Source organism: Lupinus angustifolius, chromosome LG07 (genome assembly GCF_001865875.1).
Source record: "Lupinus angustifolius cultivar Tanjil chromosome LG07, LupAngTanjil_v1.0, whole genome shotgun sequence".
NCBI classification, from domain to species: Eukaryota; Viridiplantae; Streptophyta; class Magnoliopsida; order Fabales; family Fabaceae; genus Lupinus; species Lupinus angustifolius.
In genome coordinates, this window is record NC_032015.1 from 2,468,966 (window position 1) to 2,488,815 (window position 19,850).

The following is a 19,850-nucleotide window of genomic DNA, read 5'->3' on the forward strand; positions in this document are numbered from 1 at the left end:
ATCATGTCTGAATAAATAAACATGTTTTTTGACAATATTAAAAATAACACATAAGTATATCAGTGCATTAAATAGGCAAAATAGACTCAAAGGAAACTAAGAAATTAGCATCCTATTCAAATATAATGGAAGAAATATTATTTTTTGGTATTATCAAGAACGTCATTTCACTTATAATAAATGTCACTTGTAGTAATTGAACAATTAATTTTTTGGTTATATCTGAGATCTAACGAAATCTTATATTAGACTAATGATAATTACATGACATAGCAACAAATCACAAATCAATAATGAATAATTTGTTGACAATGTAAAAAATATTTATACTGTCAATATATACATATTAAATCCGAGTAAGAAATCTGGTTTGCTTGAAGTTCTCGGTTTTTGGGTTAAGCTATACCTGAAGTATAATTGGGCCATCGTTCTTTGCATGTTTGCAAATGACCCTTCACAAGACCCAATCAAAAACACCAACAGCAAAACCATATCAAACTCCCAATAAGATTCCTACAAGTCGGTACCCATGCAAAACCATCATTTTTTCCTAGCATGTTCTAAAAGGGAGCATATATGTTGTTTTATATTGTATGTTATTCTGGGTATCACTGATTGTGATTGGTTTAAAAAAATATAAGTTAAAAATTTAATAATTAAATATTTTTCTGGCTAATTATAAGCAGCGGCACATGTAGTGGTACACTCTTTTGGGACAGAAGATGTCCTCCAATTCTACAATAGTTGAGATCGTCTCTATTATTTGAGAAACAAGTACACCAAAAACAAGAAAAAAAGTGTAACATGTTTTGACACTTTTATCTTTAAAATATAATTAGATGTCATTTTTAACCCTGTATATAAGTGTGCAAGAGTAATTACTTGTCTCTTCATTAATAAAAAGTATCGAGAAAGACTTGTATGAAAATATATGTATGTGGAGACAACCAATAAAATATTGTCCACATTAAAAATCTAATTCCAATTAAAATTTAGTCATAAATAATAATATCAAACAACATAAAATACATTTGTCTCCAAATATAATACGTTGTATGAGTCTCGGTATAAGTTTTACTCAATTACACAAAGAAAGAACAAGGAACCAAGATCCTACCAAGGGCCGACCATATTCCAGAGGGTCAACTAGCCCATAGTTGAGTAATGATATATCATATTATTAAATCTTCTTACTTAGAAAAAGTTACATAAGTTAATTATAAACCAATCATTTATAAAAAATATCACTTTTTGACAAAAGTCATTTTTTGATATTCCTGTATTATTATCTATACTACTATATAAAGGCAAAATATACATAAGAGTATTTAGATAATTGAAGATACGTAATTTTTATATTTTAATTTGTACTTACTACTATATAATGTAAAATGTGCCTAAAAAACATTCGAGTAATTAAACTGGATAATTTTATTCAATTTCATTTATTAACCAATCACCAAGACATAATTTTCATATTGTAATTTTATCATTTTGTAGCAACTTAATAATAATTACAATAAGCTTCCACATGTTATTTTATTTTTTCTATCAATATATCACTGGTACTCTATATTTTTCATATTTCTATTTTATCTCTTCATCAACTTAAGAACAACAACTTTTACCTACATGAAAAAATAATTCATTAACACACTAATCATTATCAGAGACACAAGTTAAGACATTTATAAAAAAATTGTAAATGCACTATATATTAGAAAAATAAGAACAAAGATCGACAAACATGAAGTGCTGGTCCCCAAATAGAGTATTAAATCTATGCACTGACAATATAAAGATGTATACATAATCAGTGTATTATCCATTGTTTATTTGAATAATTTTTAAAAAAAAAATCAATGATAATTGAAAATAAATAATTAATGAAGTATGAGTAATAACCACCATTCTATTAAGTTGGTTATTTACTAGTGATATAAATGAGTATGGGTAATAATGACGCAAGTTTATGTGATAACCGATGATAACCCCCACATATAGTTAATGAAATTCCTCTTAAGACTTAAACCTAAGACTTGTAAAATTTAATAACTACGTCGGCATCTAAAAATAGCGACGAAAACGCGTTAGATACTTACATTATTTACCCTCCCGCGTTTATTTCTTTCATACCCTACGTTTTAGGGGTATCACAGCCCCTTATCCCCGCGACTTCGATATCTCATTCACTTACCTCAATTCCAGGTACCCTTCTTCTTTTCCTCCTCAATTCAACCCTCTCTCATCTCAATTTTCCCCCAATTCCCATCTTTCTCAATCACTTAGGGTTTCGTTATTTTCTGATCTTCGAATTACTTTATTTTAGGGTTTTCTTGATTCTTTAAGCTTACGAACCTTTGTTTATTCTCAACGTAGCTGAAAGTTACTACCTTTTTTTATCTTGACCATCATTTACTAGTTTTATCAAGTAATTAATTTCATAATTCACACTTCTGCTGCACGATCTTGTAGTAACCAACTATCTGGAGCTTTTGATATGTGCTGTGTATAGTTTTCCATGTAAAGTTATGTACTTTATCTGTTGATCCTGTTACTTAGTCTCATACTTATAATTCGATAATGCATTTAATAAGTTCATGAAATATATGGTGTTTTTCTCTGTTATAATTTATTTATTAAATTTTGGGCAGTAAGTTCAGAGATTCAATTTGATATTTGGGCACAAAAGATCTAAGCTTTAGTTAGGTCAACAGCTTAATGTTGAGTTCTGGGAATAAGTTAAACATCAGCAGCAGTAGTGGGATAACTTCATCAGATATGGCACCTTTGCCCCACTGCTTGCAATTGGATCCGATTACATTAGGCAGTCAAAAATACACGCGTTCCGGAGAGCTAAGGAGGGTTCTAGGTGTTTCCTCGGGGACCACGTCAGAAGACCATTCTTTTGCAGTTTCACATCCTAAACCCACGGCTCCAGTTGCCTCAGGGGAGCTAAAGCATTTCAAAGAAAGTGTACAATATGCCTCGAGAAAGGCAAGGTATATAATTGTCATAGTATCCCAATTCCATCTAACATATTCTTAGTCTGGAAATTCATGTTTCAAGGCTCAATTGATAATTGAATGATCTAATGAGATGTGATGAGATAATTTCTTGATTTCTTTCTGTCATTGCCTTCCTTTTCTCCTAGCCTTGTTTAGTTGTACATGTTTTTTTCCACCTCTAGATTACATCTGGGATATGGTTACCTTTTTGGCTTCACTTTGGTGCAAAACACATGGTTTTGTTTGCTAGTGTTCATATGGTAGATACGCAGAGAGATTGGCATGCTTTGTTGCAGAGGTTTTCTTATCCTCGTGTAGTTTTCCACCTTCTCTAATATTACCATTTCTTTTTCTATCCAAAAAAGTTTTACATGTTTTTAAGGATGCTTAGTCTTAGTAAAATTTGCAGTTTTGTACACCCTGAAGACATATATGGTACTCGTGATTATATTTCCATCTGCTGTAAAAGTGTTAATTTCAGTTGTAGATTGTTTATCTATTATTTTATGGCACAGTACATTCATTTTGGTGTCCTAAAAGAAGTGTCATATATTAATCAGGGATAGAGCAAAAATGCTTCGCCAAAATATATCTCAATTGGATAGGTTCACCGAGGCATTAACCTCAAAGAAGCGACGAAGGACTGATTTGTCAAGCGAGAGGGGAGGCGGAGTAAACTTGACAAAGACGAGTAACCAGCATCAGAAAACCAATATTGATATTCTGACCCAGAGATCAGACTCCAAGACCTCAAATTCAATGCTGAACAAGCGAATTCGTACATCTGTGGCTGATACGAGGGTACGTAGTTCAAATCACACATCTTTACTCTCCTTTTGTGGTAAGAATGGAGTTTCAATTTTGTTAATGGCCTAGTAGAGTGCATTAAATGCACATTGGTTCATATGATTAATTTTTCAAGCTGCTTTTTACCCGGAAAGAAAGGTTTCATATTGCTTTACGTAGTTCAAATCTCAAACTTCTTTGGATGAAATAATTTGTCATTTATGATTCTCAATCTCCAAGTATTAATAACATCAATGTTAGGTTTTACATCGTACATATATTTTTATACTCTATTTCCTCTACCACCACAAAACATGAAATTTTAGATTTATTTTTTTCTGATAATAATCTGTTCATGCCACTTTCATTCTTCATGATTTTGTCCATTCTATAATTCTCTCAGGAGGAAAGTAGGTCTGCTGCTATTGGAAGGCATCAGATGGCCACGGAGAAGGATGGAAATCTGATTCAGACACTTGGTGTGGGTTCTGTTCGAAATGAGGAGAAGACTTGCAGATTACTTGCTGGAGGTGACGGGTTGGATCAAAAGATAAAGAAGAAGAGATCTGTTGGAACTGTAGGAAACAGAGTTATCACTGGTGAAAGGGATATAAAAAGGGCTACCCTTCCGAAGGCAAATGCTGATCCGAAGATGCGGTTTTTTGATACTCAGGGTTTCAGGTACTATTTTTTATATTTCTTTTCAATTACAGGGTATGTTTTTCAAGTGTTATGTTAATTCTGGGTGATGTATGTGTGGGAGGCATTTTAGGTCTTCTGGCATACATATATGTGAAGATTATTACACTCCCTTGTGATTAAAGGTGATGCATTCCAAAGGCATCCATTATATGTCACAATCTCAGTACTTGTAGAGTTAATATTATGCCACATATCCAAGTTGTGACTATTGTTTATCAGTGCTCTCTATATGTGAATCATCAACTTATCTGTTTCATTTGATATCCTGCGGCTTGTGCTCCAATTGCAAAGCATTACTAACTATTTTGTTTAGAAAAAAATGTTTTCTTGCGTTCTTTTCTTAATTGACAATTAAGCAGAACTGGAGTTTGGGGACATTTTTTCTTTTGTTTGTTGAAAAATCAGAGCCTTTATTTGGTTGGTCTGAGTAAAGCTCTGATGCACAACCTTTCTTTCTGTGCAATTTTTTCCTATTTGGTTATTGGTGAGTGTGGAATTCCTGAAACATGTAATCTGGCCCCCTGTTAGTTCTCTCTCTCTCTTTTAAAAAGCATTTTTTATCGTTTAAAGAAACAGCTAACATATTTTAACAAATTTGGATAAGCTTAAAATGAAGTACAAAAAAACAGGACTCGTGCTTGTCTGAAAAGCTAGAAAGAGTACCAAAGGTATATCATAAAACCATGTTTTTTCAAAGCTTATCTAAATTCACCCTTTTATGTTTAGAATGATCCCTTGAATTTGTAGCTTACCATTAAGCAATTTAATGTAATTTAAAAAGTGATTGATTTTTAACGCTGACACTCAAATACCTTTTCTATTAAGATTCCGTTCAAAAAGTACTTGGAATAACATTTTGCCATACTCTTAAAATTACTTGTGGTAAAGTCACTTGGAAGACTAAATCTCTTGCTTTCTATTTGTGCCATGGTGTGAAAAAATGAGTAAATGGATTGTTAATCATAGACAATGTCATATGAATCATTTTATACCTGTATGTATATTAAAAGTGAATGCATCAAGGTTAATGATATTGAATTAGCCTTGCTGCTGTCTAGTTGGCTCATCTGGAAAATATCTTTGTTTTAGGTTTGAGTTGTATCTTTGCTTGTATTAAACAATTTACTGACCTATTGCAACCACCAACCAGGATTAGATAAAAGCTCGTCTGCTTTTCTCCTGTTTTTCTTTACCTTCAGTAATTTTTACTCCTCTGGACATTTTGTTGTTTACTCTACTTGGGTAACCCTTTAAAACTTTGGTAGTCACCTCATTGTCAATTGGTTCTACATGATCTAATTGTTGGAGAAGAACAGAAAAGTTTAACTAGATCTCTTAAATTAATAGGGTTATTCTGTTTTTCAGATTGAAATCGCTTCCTGGATCTAGCGGATCCAATAAGTCAGAAGGCTCTTCAGAGCCTTCTAGTACAGGTGTTCGCACAATGCTTGCATGCGAGCAAGAAGGCGCGTCTCTTCACAGGGACCACATAGCTGAGCAAAGAGTTGTGGCAAAGGGAAACAACAGGTTTTAACAAATACTGTCATTGCTATAATATATTTTTACAGCCTATTTGCTGAAGAAGTCAATAAATATACCCATGTAATTGCTTTGCCAGTCAATTTTTTAGATCCTGGAGCGAGATTTAAGACAACAAAGTTTTGGAGTGGGCCTTGATGACATTTATATGCATGGATATCTATTTAAATTTATTAAATCTTAATTGTTGTATAATTAGGGCAAACACTCAGGAGGATTGCCCAGTGAGCAGCCCTAACACACTAATTAAAAACAAGGTTTCTCGGGCACCACGAACGAGTTCAGTTAGTGCGCTTGACTTGTCTAACATTCAACCTTCATCTGGAACTTTTCCAGGTTGGTAGCAGCCTTCAGATTTTGATAAAAATTCCTAGTTGTTGATATCATGAATAATTAAATGCTTTCTTGTCCAGGTTCTTCTATGCACCCGATGTCCCAGTGGGTTGGTCAGAGGCTACCGAAAAATTCACGCTCAAGAAGATTGAAAGTAGTTTCTCCTGTCTCACGCACTCTTGAAATTCAGGTTTCATCTGAAGGCTGTCTAACTTCTGATTCCAATGTTAAGCCTTCTGGTGAAAACAATGGATTTCAAATGGCAAGCAGCACAGAAAACAGTACCCCAAAATATAAAAGAACACTTGATGATATTTCATCTCCATTTGGATTGTCTGAAAATGAAGAATCTGGAGCTAGGGAAAACAAAATAAAAGAGAAAGGAGTGAATAGCAATGACTTTGCTATGGCACCAGAAAAGGCTGGGCCGTCTATGTTACACACAAGGAAGAATAAAATCCCAACAGATGAGTTTGGAGATTATGTGCAGAAACAAGGAAGAACCGGAAGGAGTTTGTCATTAATAAAGCCGGGCCTTCCTTCAGGGAGGGAGAAGTCAGAAAACTTACCAATAACGAAGCCAGTACAGGACATGAGGCCTAATGAGAAGAGTAAAATGTATGTTAATTTCATTTTTAGGTCTACTTCATCCTTTCTCTTTCTATTTTCCAGAACTGCCATCACACATATTTTGTTGAATGCAGCAAATATGGGCGGCCTCCTTCGAAAAAGCAGAAGGATCGCAAGGTTTTGACTCGTGTAGGGAAGCAACTGAACATCAGCTCTTCTGATTTTGGAGGTAGTGTTTATATTTTGAAATTAGGATTGTTTTTGTTTGGGAACGGAATTTTCATGATGGCAGAGGCTGTTAAAATTCCTTCACACCTGCAATAAATGTGGTATTTTTATTTTTTTTAAATGAATGTTAATGATATTAGTGGTAGATTTTTCCCAACTAGCATGTTTTTCACAATCATAAGTTATCATGTCATTTAACTTCATACTTGTTAGGCACTTATATAGGCTAGCTTATCAAATGATGTTTCAATGTTTTTTAATTTATTTATTATTATTATTCGTTTATCTGTGCTGTATTCCGTTTTCAGGTTAATATATAGTAATATAGTCTGTTAACATTCTATTCTCTGAACGTCTCTCATTATGTGAATATACACTGTATACTTGACATATGATTGTCCAGGTGAATCTGATGATGATCATGAAGAATTATATAAAGCTGCAAATGCTGCTCGTAATGCTAGCAGTATGCATCTCAACCATTTTACGTATTAAATTATGTGTATCTCCAAATTGTATTCCTTTTTATATTCAGTTTTGTATCTAAGTAGTTTGCTATCTTATTTTACACAGGTCTTTTCTGTTCGGGTCAATTCTGGAATAAAATAGAGCCTATTTTTGCTTCTATTAGCTTGGATGATGCATCATACCTGAAGCAACAGGTAGCAATTGGTGGTGAACATGTTATGCTTGAAATGTGAAGTTATCATTTGATTCTCATTATGTTGAGTAACTTACTATTCCTTTTTCCTCTTTTTTATCAGCTCAAATTTTCCAAGGAATTTGATGAAAGTTTATCTCATATGTTTGGCATTGATCATGATATGTTGGTAAGTGAATATTTACCATTGTACATAAATGAGTGTATATTTTCATCTTATTTATCAATAATTAAGAAGTTTCTGTAGATCTTTGTCTGTTTAATTTTGAAACCTTCTCAACTGCCACCGAGTTGTTTATCTGGAGAGAAAAAAGTATTTCTAATGGGAAGTGGAACAACTTAAAGGTGAAGCCCTTTAAGGAGTGCTGATAACTAATAAATTTAATTTTCTTAGGGTGCTGGTGTAAGTAACAAAACTACTCTCGGTTCAGAGGAAAGTAAGGCAAGTCGCTTTGATGAAGAATCAACTAAGTTTGATGCTTTTGGTGGAAAGAGTGAGATGGCTACCACATTATTTCAAAGACTTTTTTGTACTCTAATTGTAGAAGATGAAAGTGAAGAATCATATTACCAAAGTGAAGTGAAAAATATATCCCGGCAGAGTGCTAGTGATGATTCTCATTGTGGTTCTTGTAATCAAATTGATTTTGAACCTAAGGATCGGGATAGAATTGATTCTGAAGTTGAGTCAAACACATTTAGATACCCAAACACATCCAGCTCTTTACAAAGTACTGGAGTTTGGCAGGGAGATGAAGAACTTTCCATTTCTGATATCACACACACTGGTGAAATATGTTCAGATGATCTTGATCAACTCCAGCCTGCTGAATTAAGTATTCCTTGCTTTCCTTCTACTGATGGTCAGTATCAGATGATGTCTCTGGATGACAGGCTGCTTCTTGAGTTGCAGAGCATAGGCTTATATCCAGAAACATTGGTAGGTTTTTATTTCATGTATGGAATTATTAGTGTCATGGTTACTAGAAGCTTGCTACATTCATGGCTTTACTCCTTTAACTTATTTCTTTTAATGCAGCCTGATTTAGCTGAGGAAGATGAAGTTATAAATCAAGATATTGTGAAACTTGAGAAAGCACTGTATGAACAGGTTTGCTCTGAACTTTTTTCCTCAAAAGATTTATTTAATGTAATGGTGGAGCATATGATTCCAGGATGAATTGCATTAAATTTATCTTTCTGGCCTCAATTTTCTCCATTCTTACATTATTGTCCTTTTATTTTGATTGACTAATAGAATGGAAGGAAGACAAAAAAATTGGACAAAATTGATAGAGCTATTGAAAAAGGAAGGGATGTGGAAAGACGGTATGTTCTAATGATGCTTTACATGTTTTGCTTCTGATTCCTTTTTGTGATCTATTTAATCTGTTATAGATCATGTCCTAATTGCCTTGCTTTCTTCTCAGCATTCATGGGAGGTCACAACTTTCCATTTTTTGCTTGCGCTTTAGATATTGATTCTCATTAGGATTAATGTGCTTTCTGTGCAGGACGATTGAGCAAGTTGCATTTGACCAACTTATTGAAGTTTGTTACAGGAAAAGATTGGTAATAATCTGATGCTTTAACCAACATTTTGTTGTATTTTATTAAGGTCTAAGACCTCTTTCTCATTTTTGAATTATAAAATCTCTATTTATATGCTTTATTGCATTTGTTTGGAATTTGTACACATTATCATGTAGAGCAATATAATTGGTTGTGCTGCAGATACTTTTGACTGTCACATTTTAACCACAGGATGCTAGGGTTCTCTGCAAAAAGCTTACATGCTTAAAGCCCAAATAAGCTTTTATTGGGAAAATTTTCAAAGGCCTTACCAAATACATCTATTTAGAATGTATACATGAATTTTACTTAGCAACTCAGTATGGAGTCAAAAGTAAAAGGCTGAAGTTCTATTACCAAATACATCTTATGTAGAACTTATGATGATTTTCACTGTTACTGTATTTGTTTTAAAAAAAATCCCTGATATAAAAATCAGTAATTTGAGTCAGTTTATTTGATCAATGGGTAAAAACTTGTACATTTGGGCATAGCACCTCTCTGTTTTGGTGGTTGAATTGTGTTTGGTTACATGTTTCCTGAAACAACTTAAATATGTGATTTTCTTGTCTTTTCTGTTGGGAACTTGGGTTTCTGCATTTTTAGATAGCTTTCCTTCTTTGAAATGTGTAGTTGTTTTTTATTTTGTGTGTCTGAATCATCACAGGTTTGGAAATGACATCTGCAGTTTGGAAAAAAAATCCCTGTCTTTGATAATACTTTACACTTCCACCCATCCCTCCTTTTCCTGCTTCATCCCAATAATTGCTTTCTTGTTTTCTGATATTGAAGATGACATGATCATATTCACTATCTTCTCTTTCTGATCACTGCTCACGGATAAACAATTTATTTTAATTAAATATAGCCTTTTCTAGATATTGGATATTTAATTTAGTTGAATTGTGGGTAGTGGTGAAGTTTACAATTCTAATGTCACGAGTAAACAAATTTATTAATAAATTAAGGCTTTCTGAAAAGTCATATTCATGAGTTGTCTCTCAAATTAAAATTTGGCAGGCATGCCGAGGAAGCAAAAATTCAAAAGGGCCAATTCCCAAGGCGTCAAAGCAAGTTTCGCTGGCTTTTGTCAATCGTACTCTTGGAAGATGTAAAAGATATGAAGAAGCTGGCATTAGCTGCTTTAGTGAACCTGCCTTGCGAAATATAATGTTCTCTCTCCCTTCCCATGAGAATGATTCACAACCTATGGACTGCATTGTCTCCGGGACAGCCAGTAATACATTTACCAAAGCTTCCCATCAAGCGGAAGCCTTAAAATCAGGTAATTCAAAATTATGCTCTTGCATACTTTTGTAGTGATGTCAGGGGATGTGTTTTTATTCATTTAAACTAATGGGTCTTAGGAATCGTTGCTAAGTAATCATCTTCTCTCTTCTTAGTGCAAGTACTATTACATTGGCTGTATCTTTGCTGACATTTAAGTGATTTGTTAGTTTGTTGGTCCCTTGATTCTTTTTTCTTATTGTATATGTATCTGCTTCTACAGGTGCAGTTTCTAGTGCTTCTGAGAAATATGATTGCCACAAAGATTATTTAGATAAGGGTCTCCTTGATACATTTCAAGGTTCAATTCACTCATCAGAACAAACAGCATCCAAGAATGGGCCTGCATTTATCAAGGAGGAGAAGCGAGAAATGCTGGTCAATGGTAGTGTCAATGGTTCTTCATCAAGAGCATCTAATCTTGATGGTGTTGTTCATGGTGGAGTGAAGGGAAAGAGAAGCGACAGAGAAAGGAGTCAGAGTAAAAGAGAACGCTTGTCATTGGACAGTAGCCGAAGTGAGAACAAAACAAAAGCAAAGCCCAAGCAAAAGATTGCTGGCAGTGGACATCAATATAGGTCTATAGCAGCAACAGAATCTGTTGGTGGTGCAAGCAATAGTGGTAGCAAAGAGGGGACAGCATTATCTGGTAGCCAGAACACTTCTAAAGTAAAGGAATCTGATGACTTCAGGAATTTGCCCCTAGATGATTTAAGTTCAATAGATGAATTTGGTGTAGGTGGTGAACTTGGTGGGCCTCAAGATCTTAGTTCTTGGTTTAGCTTTGATGAAGATGAGTTGCTAGACCATGATAATTCTATAGGAGGCCTTGAAATTCCGATGGATGATCTATCCATGATTCTATAGGCCTTGTAAATACCAATGGATGACTTATCAGTAGTGTGTTAAAACATGCATGTGGCAGAATTCTCTACCAATTACATGTATTATATTATGTCTGATGGAGAATCTGTATTTATTTAGTAAACCTAGTCTGGTGGCCATAAAGTTTACTTATTTTTATGTGGATGGAATTTTTTTGGTGGTTGGGACAAAAGTTTTGAACCATCTATATGTAATTGCAATTTGATATTTTTGTAGAAAGTTGTAAAAGAAGGAAGTAATTCAAAAGAGCTGCTACATTCATGAAATTCATCATTTCATGGCATTACTTCCATGATTGAAGATGTTCATGTCCTTTACCAAGTTTGATCAAACATGACAACTAAGGTAGTTTGTGATCAGCATTTGTACAATTTGAAAACAGACAATACTTCTAATTTTCCACACATGACATTTCTTCTAAACAACTAAAATTATATATTAATGCAACTGTCACCATTTATTAAATTTCATTTTTATTTAGTGGGCATCTCTACTCTCGAGCATGTTACCCATATTTCAATCTATTTATATCACTTTCATCAAATAATTTAAAAAACAAAGAAGGTAGTCTTAGCTTATTGGATTCAAAATTAATAAAGAAGACTAAAACTTGTGCACTTGAATGCTTTGTGAGAGGGTGAATACATCTGAATTCTGAGCTTAATGTGCCCCATGATCTACATTGGTTAAACTTATTTTTACTAGAAAAAATTTAGTTACTAGGAGTTAGTCTTTTTCTTTTTTAGCTTCAGTCTCATATGTAAAGAAAGTAATGGAAAATTGGAAGATATGAAATGTGAATGCCACAATTTATATTTAAAAAAGTATATTTTGATCTTTTTTTCATTTTCACTTATTCCATCTCCCTCTAATAAGAGTCATAAATTATACCCCTAAAATAAAATAAGAGATGTAAATATGAGAAAACAAAAACTTCAGGTTATTCATACTTTAGTTATCATTTTCAAAAGAGTGTAAAATGTATACATCTTATGTACTTATGTTTCACTGAATTTGTTTAATGTTACATACTTATGTACTTATGTTTTGACTCAGTGAGTTGAAAAAAAACCACATCATCTGGCTTCAGTATCTGCATCTATGTCTATGGCTAAAGCCCATAGCGTCGTTCTCTTTCTTATACTCTGTACCATTCTTCATTTTTCATCTTCTTCCATTGCAGCATCACCACCACCCTCTGATCATCGCTTCAATGTTGGAGATTTGATCCCTTTTTTTGTCAACAAAGTTGGACCTTTCAACAATCCCAGGTTCCTTCCTTCAATCCAATTCAATTTCTCATGTTTCCATCTAATTTTGGTTCAATGGTTTATATCTAATTGTGGTGTTTCAGTGAGACATATGAATACTATGATTTACCATTCTGCCATCCAGGTATAACTCACTCTTAGGTTTAAATTTCATGGTGTTGTTGGAAATTAATTTAATTTGTTATTGTAACATGTAAAAAGAATGTGTTTTTCACAGACCCATTAATCAGAAAGAAAGAGTCCCTTGGTGAAGTTTTGAATGGGGATCGTTTGATGAATGCTTTGTATGAGTTCAAGTTCAGAGAGAACAGAATTGATGTGCCCTTATGCCAAAAGAAGTTTACATCTGATGAAATTTCAAACTTTAAGCAAGCTATTAGCCGCGACTTTTACTTCCAGTTTTACTTGGATGATCTTCCATTTTGGGGTTTCATTGGGAAACTTGAAGAAGAAAGGTTGAGTTCTGATAGTGGAGGACCAAAGTATTACCTTTTCACGCATATTCAATTTGATGTTCTTTACAACGAAAACCGAGTTGTACAAGTAAATGCACTTGGTGATCCAAATCGCGCCTTAGATATAACAAAAGATGAAGATATTGATGTTAGGTTCACTTATTCAGTTATCTGGAATGCTACTAGAATGCATTTTGAGAACAGGATGGATAGATACTCGAGAGCTTCATTGCTGCCTGTCTATCGTCAAATTCATTGGTTCTCATTCATCAACTCAATCGTCATCATTTTCCTCTTGGTGGTTTTGCTTGCCATACTTTATGTGCGGCATCTCAAGAGTGATATGAAAAAGTAACTTTTTTCTTTATGTATAGTTATATAAGAGTAGAATTTCTAAGTATGACATTTTTATTTGTTAGCCTAACATTCTTCATTTATGATTTAGGTATACTAATTCGAATGAAGAAGATAAGGAGGTTGGTTGGAAGTCCATCCACGGCGATGTATTCAAACATCCTCCACACTCATCCTTGCTTTTTGCTATCGTGGGAATGGGTACCCAATTGCTAATCTTGTAAGCCACTTTAGTGTCTGAAATACATATTCCCCTAGCCTCTTTCCAAAAGCTACATATTCATCCTATTGAGATTGTCATTGCTATAATATATAAATGTGTTTGATGTACAATTTGATGTCTGCATCATCCAACCTAGGTAGCAATCTGATTCCAGACTACCAATTGATAACAAACGCCAAAAACACTCTCACCTCACAATTTCACTTGATTCTGCTCTTCCTGGTCTGATCTCATATATGGCTGGTTGTATAAATTTTCAGACTAATTCTTGCAACTTATGTAGTAGCCGAATATATCTTTGCCATTGTTTCTTTTTAATAATTGTGCATCATGGTTTTACGAAAATCATTTTTCTAACAGGAACCTTAGTTTTCCTGACAAAGGCTGTATCTGTTCTATTCTAAAACTTTATGTCTGCCCTTCTACACACGTAAAATGCAAGTTGAAATTATTTCCTGAAATATGCAGTCAGAGTTGTTTAGATATCTAGCTTATCATACAGCCGTCATTATTACAGTTAATTTATGTAATGTGAGTAAAGAATGACAGGCAACCTTGTCCAATTTTAACTTTCTTCCTCTTTTTTATATAAAGTGATGTCCCCTTTTCCCTCAGGCTCTGTGTCTTATGGTTTTGATATAAAGTAATGTCCCCTTTTCCCTCAGGCTCTGTGTCTTATGGTTTTTAGCATTTATTGGCACCCTCTATCCCTACAATCGTGGAGGACTGTTAAATTGGCTTGTCCTGCTATATGCTGTTTCATCTGTTTTTGCCGGGTATTCAGCAGCATCCTTCCATGGCCAGTTTGCTGCGAATGGATGGGTAATTTCTATATGTAATTTACATAAGATGTTTTTTTTATTTCTTAGCAACCTGTAATATTCTGTGACTTGACTATAATTACAGGAAAGGACTGTTGGTCTAGCAGGGATTCTTTACATTGGACCAGTGTTTGTTGCAGCCTCTATCCTCAACATTATTGCAATATCTTACAGGACAACCACTGCACTCCCATTGGGCTCCATTATTGTGATTCTTGCTTTATTCGTATTTCTTGCCATCCCATTGCTTGCATTTGGTGGAGTGATTGGATACCGTTTTCGATCTGAGCTTCAACCTCCCTCGTCCTCAAAGAGATATCCTAGAGAGACTCAGCAGCTTGCTTGGTACAGGAGAAGACTATTTCAAATGTTTATTGGGGGTCTTGTGCCTTTTAGTGCAATTGTCTTGCAATTACACCAGGTGTATGCTAGTATGTGGGGCTACAAGATATATACTCTTCCTAGCATTTTGTTTGTCACATTCTTCACCGCTGTGGTGATCATTGTACTTGTCAATATTGGCTTGACATACATACAACTATCGGTGGAAGACCATGAATGGTGGTGGAGGTATGTTGTGTGCAAACATCAATGCTTGCTACTTGCTAATCAATGTTTTTCTCTCTCCCCTTCCCTTCTCTCACTATTTTTTTGTGCCTGGGGAAATATTTGATCCTCGATAGCCATGAAAACTTCCTAACTGAAATCATTGTAGTGATGATTGAGTTTAGATGTAATAAATTTATAAAATCTGCAGTGAAGTACCTCTCGATAAAGGGCTAAATGCAAGAAACCCCCTTCCAAATATTGGTTATATGCACACACAAAAACAAGACCATAGTGCTATGAAACTTATCATGACTCCTTGAATACACCAAACCCAATCTCTTATTTTGTTACAAATGCATATTGACTCTTTATAAAGGGGGTTTCTTGACATACACAAGGGTTTCAATATGCAGTTTGGTTAGTTCAAAGAGATGTTTATGAATTACAAGGCATGAGGATTTTTGGCACATGATTCATAATTGTAGGGGGTTCTTTGCATTTCCCCCCTCAATAAAACTCTAATAAATTAATTAATTAATATTGCATATAATTTATTCTCATTGTTTAATATCTACTTTGATTTCATAACTTCTTACCTGTAGACAAGAACAAAGATAGGTAATATAGCATTGAAAAGACTTGATATCAAAGCTTGCATATAGGAGATGGTAGGGTTATATGGTGATAGGGTTAGATACGACGGTCTTATTAGACAATACAAGCCACTACTAGTTGGAAAATATAATGAAAACGAACAGGAAGTGTTTGTGTTATGATCACTTCAAATAAATCCAAATGCTTCAAAGGTAATAAAAGGAACTAGGATGTCTTGTTGCATTCCTAGTTTGCTTATTTACTTTTGCTTTGGTTTAGTTTTTTTCCTTACAAGTATCAGCAGAACCTTATCCTTACCTGTACTGTACTTCTGTGTTGTAAATTTTGATTCATATTGACGTTCTTGAAAGAAAAAGACAGACATAATTTTGATATGCTTTATGCCATTTTCATAAGAATTAGGGAGAAAAGTGTAAAATCTATCCACATCAGGCGTCCTTAACTAATATATTTTTTGATGTGTGCAGATCTGTCTTGTGTGGTGGCTCCACAGCAATTTTCATGTTCGGGTATTGTATCTACTTCTATGTGAGATCAAATATGAATGGATTCTTGCAGCTATTGTTCTTCCTTGGCTATAACGCATGCATATGCTATGCTTTCTTCCTAATATTTGGTGCCATCAGTTTCCGAGTTTCGTTGCTGTTTGTTCGCCATATTTACCACAATGTTAAAAGAGAGTGAATTTCATGTCCATACCTTATATCTCAGAAGCACAAAACGATATTCACTGCATGATCAATGTATTTTGCTCTTCAGAAAGTGAAGTCTACACAGCATGACATTAAGTACTCCTTCCTTGAGTTCTTTAACTACTAACAAGGCCATTTGTGTCGAAATTGTATCCTTTGTTTTTTTGCATCAAAACTGAATCCATGATTGTACATTCTAATTGAGGATAAAACTGGTACGAATTTATGAGGAGGATTAGAAGTCCTCTTGTTTATGATTAAGTTTTGTGTTTTAAAGTGTTACATTTATGAGGAACTTTGTTAATAAGGAAAAGGCATTCATATGTACCACTTTACTTAGGGTGGTGTTGAGAAACCCATGAAAAACTTTAGGGCAGCAACAAAATAGCATGCACCCCATTAATTTATTTCATAATGCTTTGTTTGGATGAGATAGAGTGAAATAGAATGGTATTCCATTGTTTAGATGTGTTTTTATCAAATATATTATAATGGAATGACACCTATATTCCCATTCCTAATCAAAATTTAATCTGCATAACATTATCTGAATTCACAACTCCACCTATATTGCCATTTCATTTTGATATTGCTTGATACCTATGCATTATGGTTATTATTACTTATTCTTAGGGCAGTGAAGGGAAAAAAGTAGCAACCTAGCTTTCACTTGTAGGGACTAAAATAGTACAATCCACCATTTTATGTGGAATTTTCATTGGAGAAACTAAAATTGGAACAAATAAAAAAGTGGAGAAGGTGATGTAACATCAACCAGGTCACTTCTAATAAAATCAATTATGGGATGAAAAGTTGAAGTAAACTTTATATATATCTAACTAAAACATAAACAACAACTAAACATAGCTATTCTCAGAAATGATAGCAATACTATTAAATGAAGGATATGAATATTACAGTAGCTAGTTATAATGAATGATGAAAGGCATCTTATTACATTAAGAGAAAAAGATTGGTGGGGAAGTGAGAACCCATTTTTTGTGGCTTTACATGAAAAAGAATAACCAAATAATTTGCTTGAGAATATTATTTATGGGGCTTTAGTTTGAGTTAAGATTCACACATTCTCATTCCAAAGAATCTTTGAAACTTTCCTTTTCCCTACTTTTTTCTTTTTCCTTTTCCCCGTGAGGAATAGCATTCCGTGGTCATTTCTTACCTTTCATGTCAACTAACAACATCATATTTGCTCCACTGAACCATAACTAGTACTAAAAGTATAACAATGTTATTTATAATAGAAAGGATGAAACCCTCATTCTTTATTCAATAAGAAAGTTGCCAAAAATTGTGAAAACTTGGATGTAAAAATAATACTATTTTTTCATATAACTTGAATAGAAAAAAAGGATATATACACAAATTTTATATATTATCATAATCCACTGTTCATATTTAATTATTATTGAATTTTTAAGCTTAAATGATAAGGGATGTTTTCTTTGTTTTCTTTTTTATTAATGATGCAAAACAAAAATACCATGTTTTCAAAGCTTTGTAAACCAGAAACAAAATCAGACAATGACAACATTCTTGTAGATATTAAATAAAACATATCAATTGGAAATGATAAAAGAAAACAAATCAAATGTGCTCTAGTCTCTCATGATTTGAAGAATTTTCCAGGTGGTGATATTAAGTCCATCTAAGGGAGCAAATTCCATATCAAAATGACAAAAGTATCAAATCAATCCTCTTGCCAATTTTATTCCAATTCACATGCAACAAAACTACTTAGGAACTTAGCTTTAACTTTATCCAAAGTCTCTATGTGATTCCCTTGGCCGTATTATATATTCTCAAAAATCAGAATCAAGAACAAGAACAAAGAGAATTGATGTGAAGATACTGTTCAAGGAATTTTTTGTCTATTTATTTCTATAGTTTCTACAACTTGTTTAGTAAAAATGTTTGTCTAATTTAGCACCTAATGAATGGGGTATCAGCATATCAGATACAGCTCATAATCAATTCTCCACTTCTTATATTTGTGTCTGATGAAAAATGGACAAGTGTTTTGGTCGCTTATGAATTATGACATGTATGAAATTTATTCCAAATTAGCTTTTGGTTTTTGAAATGTAATCGAATTTAATCACCTAGTAGTTGTGCAACTGCATATTTGATCATCCAAATTGAATAATAGAGATTTGCATGCACTTGACACATGCTTTGTTTATGGAATTCGTGGTTTTAATTAAAACTGCATCAGATTCTAATACATTTTTTAATTTTTTGGGTAGTGGTTTAACCTGGTATATGCCATGCAGTTAGAGCTCCTATTTGGCCTAATCTACCATACCCAATAATCATTTTAACACTAATATAAGTTTTCATGAGCATATACTTGTTGATAAGTTGCTTTTAAGTTAAGTGATTGAATCAGATTTTTTTAGTAAGATTTATTTATAAGTTAGCTAATATGTGTAAAATGACATAACCCCTAGCTTATAAGTCATAAGCTAAGTCAAATGGCTTAATGGGTGGTGTTAGCAAACACACTCACTATGAATAAGTGAAACTTCTCCATGAATAAAAAAAATAACTAAACAGAAAATTAAAAATCTGGTTACACAAGGAAAAATATGTACTGATTCATACACTAGAATCTGCTACGTTAACTAAGGTACAAGTCAAGGGCAAAGGTAAGTGGTCCTATATATGCTATAGTACTGTATTTAACCAAATATTGTGAGTATGGAAACAAGTACAACACTTGCTTTCACTTTTTCTAGGATTCTAGATGATGGGACCTGCATTTTTCGTGCCAAAATAATGAAAGTTTCAGACTACAACTTCCTACAATTATTTTCTACCTTTTTCTTGTATTTCAAGTGCTTTAGTCAATATAATTTTTCTTTGAGGTATCTTCATGCATACAACTTCGACATGCATAAAATTCAGCCAAATTAACCATTTGTTATGCAATTAAAGAATTATGTAAGGTGAGGACTAATAATAAAATGATCACAAACTCAAACTGAGGTAGAAAGGTACTTATTTAGTTCTCTGACTTCTAAGAATCTTCTATTTTTACATCAAACAAAAAAAGGATGGGCTTTGGCAGTTCCAAGTAGAGAAGAATATTATATTCCACAGAACCAAGTTTGAGAAAAGAAGTGTCTTCTTTCAAATTTGAGAATTTGATTCTCACTTTTGCCAAGCAAAGAATAAGTATGCACATCTGGTTAAAATTTATAGAATCAATTCTGGAACCTAATGCAATTAGGAACTTGATAGCATAACATCTTTTATTTTGTTTTTTTTATATTAATTTT

General features: G+C 33.5%; 2 protein-coding genes and 1 long non-coding RNA gene across 6 annotated transcripts; 2 read left to right on the forward strand and 1 right to left on the reverse strand.

Moving 5' to 3' along the window:
- On the forward strand, positions 2,056-11,834 carry LOC109351715. Of its 4 annotated transcripts, none has more exons than XM_019593281.1 (17): positions 2,056-2,208; positions 2,655-3,002; positions 3,569-3,809; positions 4,198-4,475; positions 5,862-6,023; positions 6,235-6,371; positions 6,449-6,986; positions 7,073-7,167; positions 7,570-7,632; positions 7,740-7,828; positions 7,931-7,996; positions 8,222-8,767; positions 8,867-8,938; positions 9,086-9,156; positions 9,342-9,399; positions 10,420-10,684; positions 10,910-11,834. In XM_019593281.1, the coding sequence occupies exons 2-17, from the start codon at positions 2,722-2,724 to the stop codon at positions 11,551-11,553; spliced, it is 3,606 nt and encodes a 1,201-aa protein (XP_019448826.1). In that variant the 5' UTR covers positions 2,056-2,208; positions 2,655-2,721; the 3' UTR covers positions 11,554-11,834. The 4 variants fall into 4 exon arrangements, with proteins under 4 accessions (XP_019448826.1, XP_019448828.1, XP_019448829.1 ...); XM_019593283.1 differs by having other exon boundaries at positions 2,718-3,002; XM_019593282.1 differs by lacking the exon at positions 2,056-2,208 and adding an exon at positions 2,215-2,509.
- On the forward strand, positions 12,582-16,958 carry LOC109351716 (transmembrane 9 superfamily member 5). The gene is made up of 7 exons (XM_019593285.1): positions 12,582-12,842; positions 12,926-12,966; positions 13,060-13,648; positions 13,743-13,871; positions 14,540-14,696; positions 14,781-15,265; positions 16,327-16,958. The coding sequence occupies exons 1-7, from the start codon at positions 12,673-12,675 to the stop codon at positions 16,541-16,543; spliced, it is 1,788 nt and encodes a 595-aa protein (XP_019448830.1). The 5' UTR covers positions 12,582-12,672; the 3' UTR covers positions 16,544-16,958.
- LOC109351717 lies at positions 14,133-14,512 on the reverse strand. Its single transcript, XR_002108269.1, has 2 exons — positions 14,429-14,512; positions 14,133-14,274 (listed from the first exon to the last, which is right to left on the reverse strand). It is a non-coding gene; the product is annotated as an uncharacterized LOC109351717 (long non-coding RNA).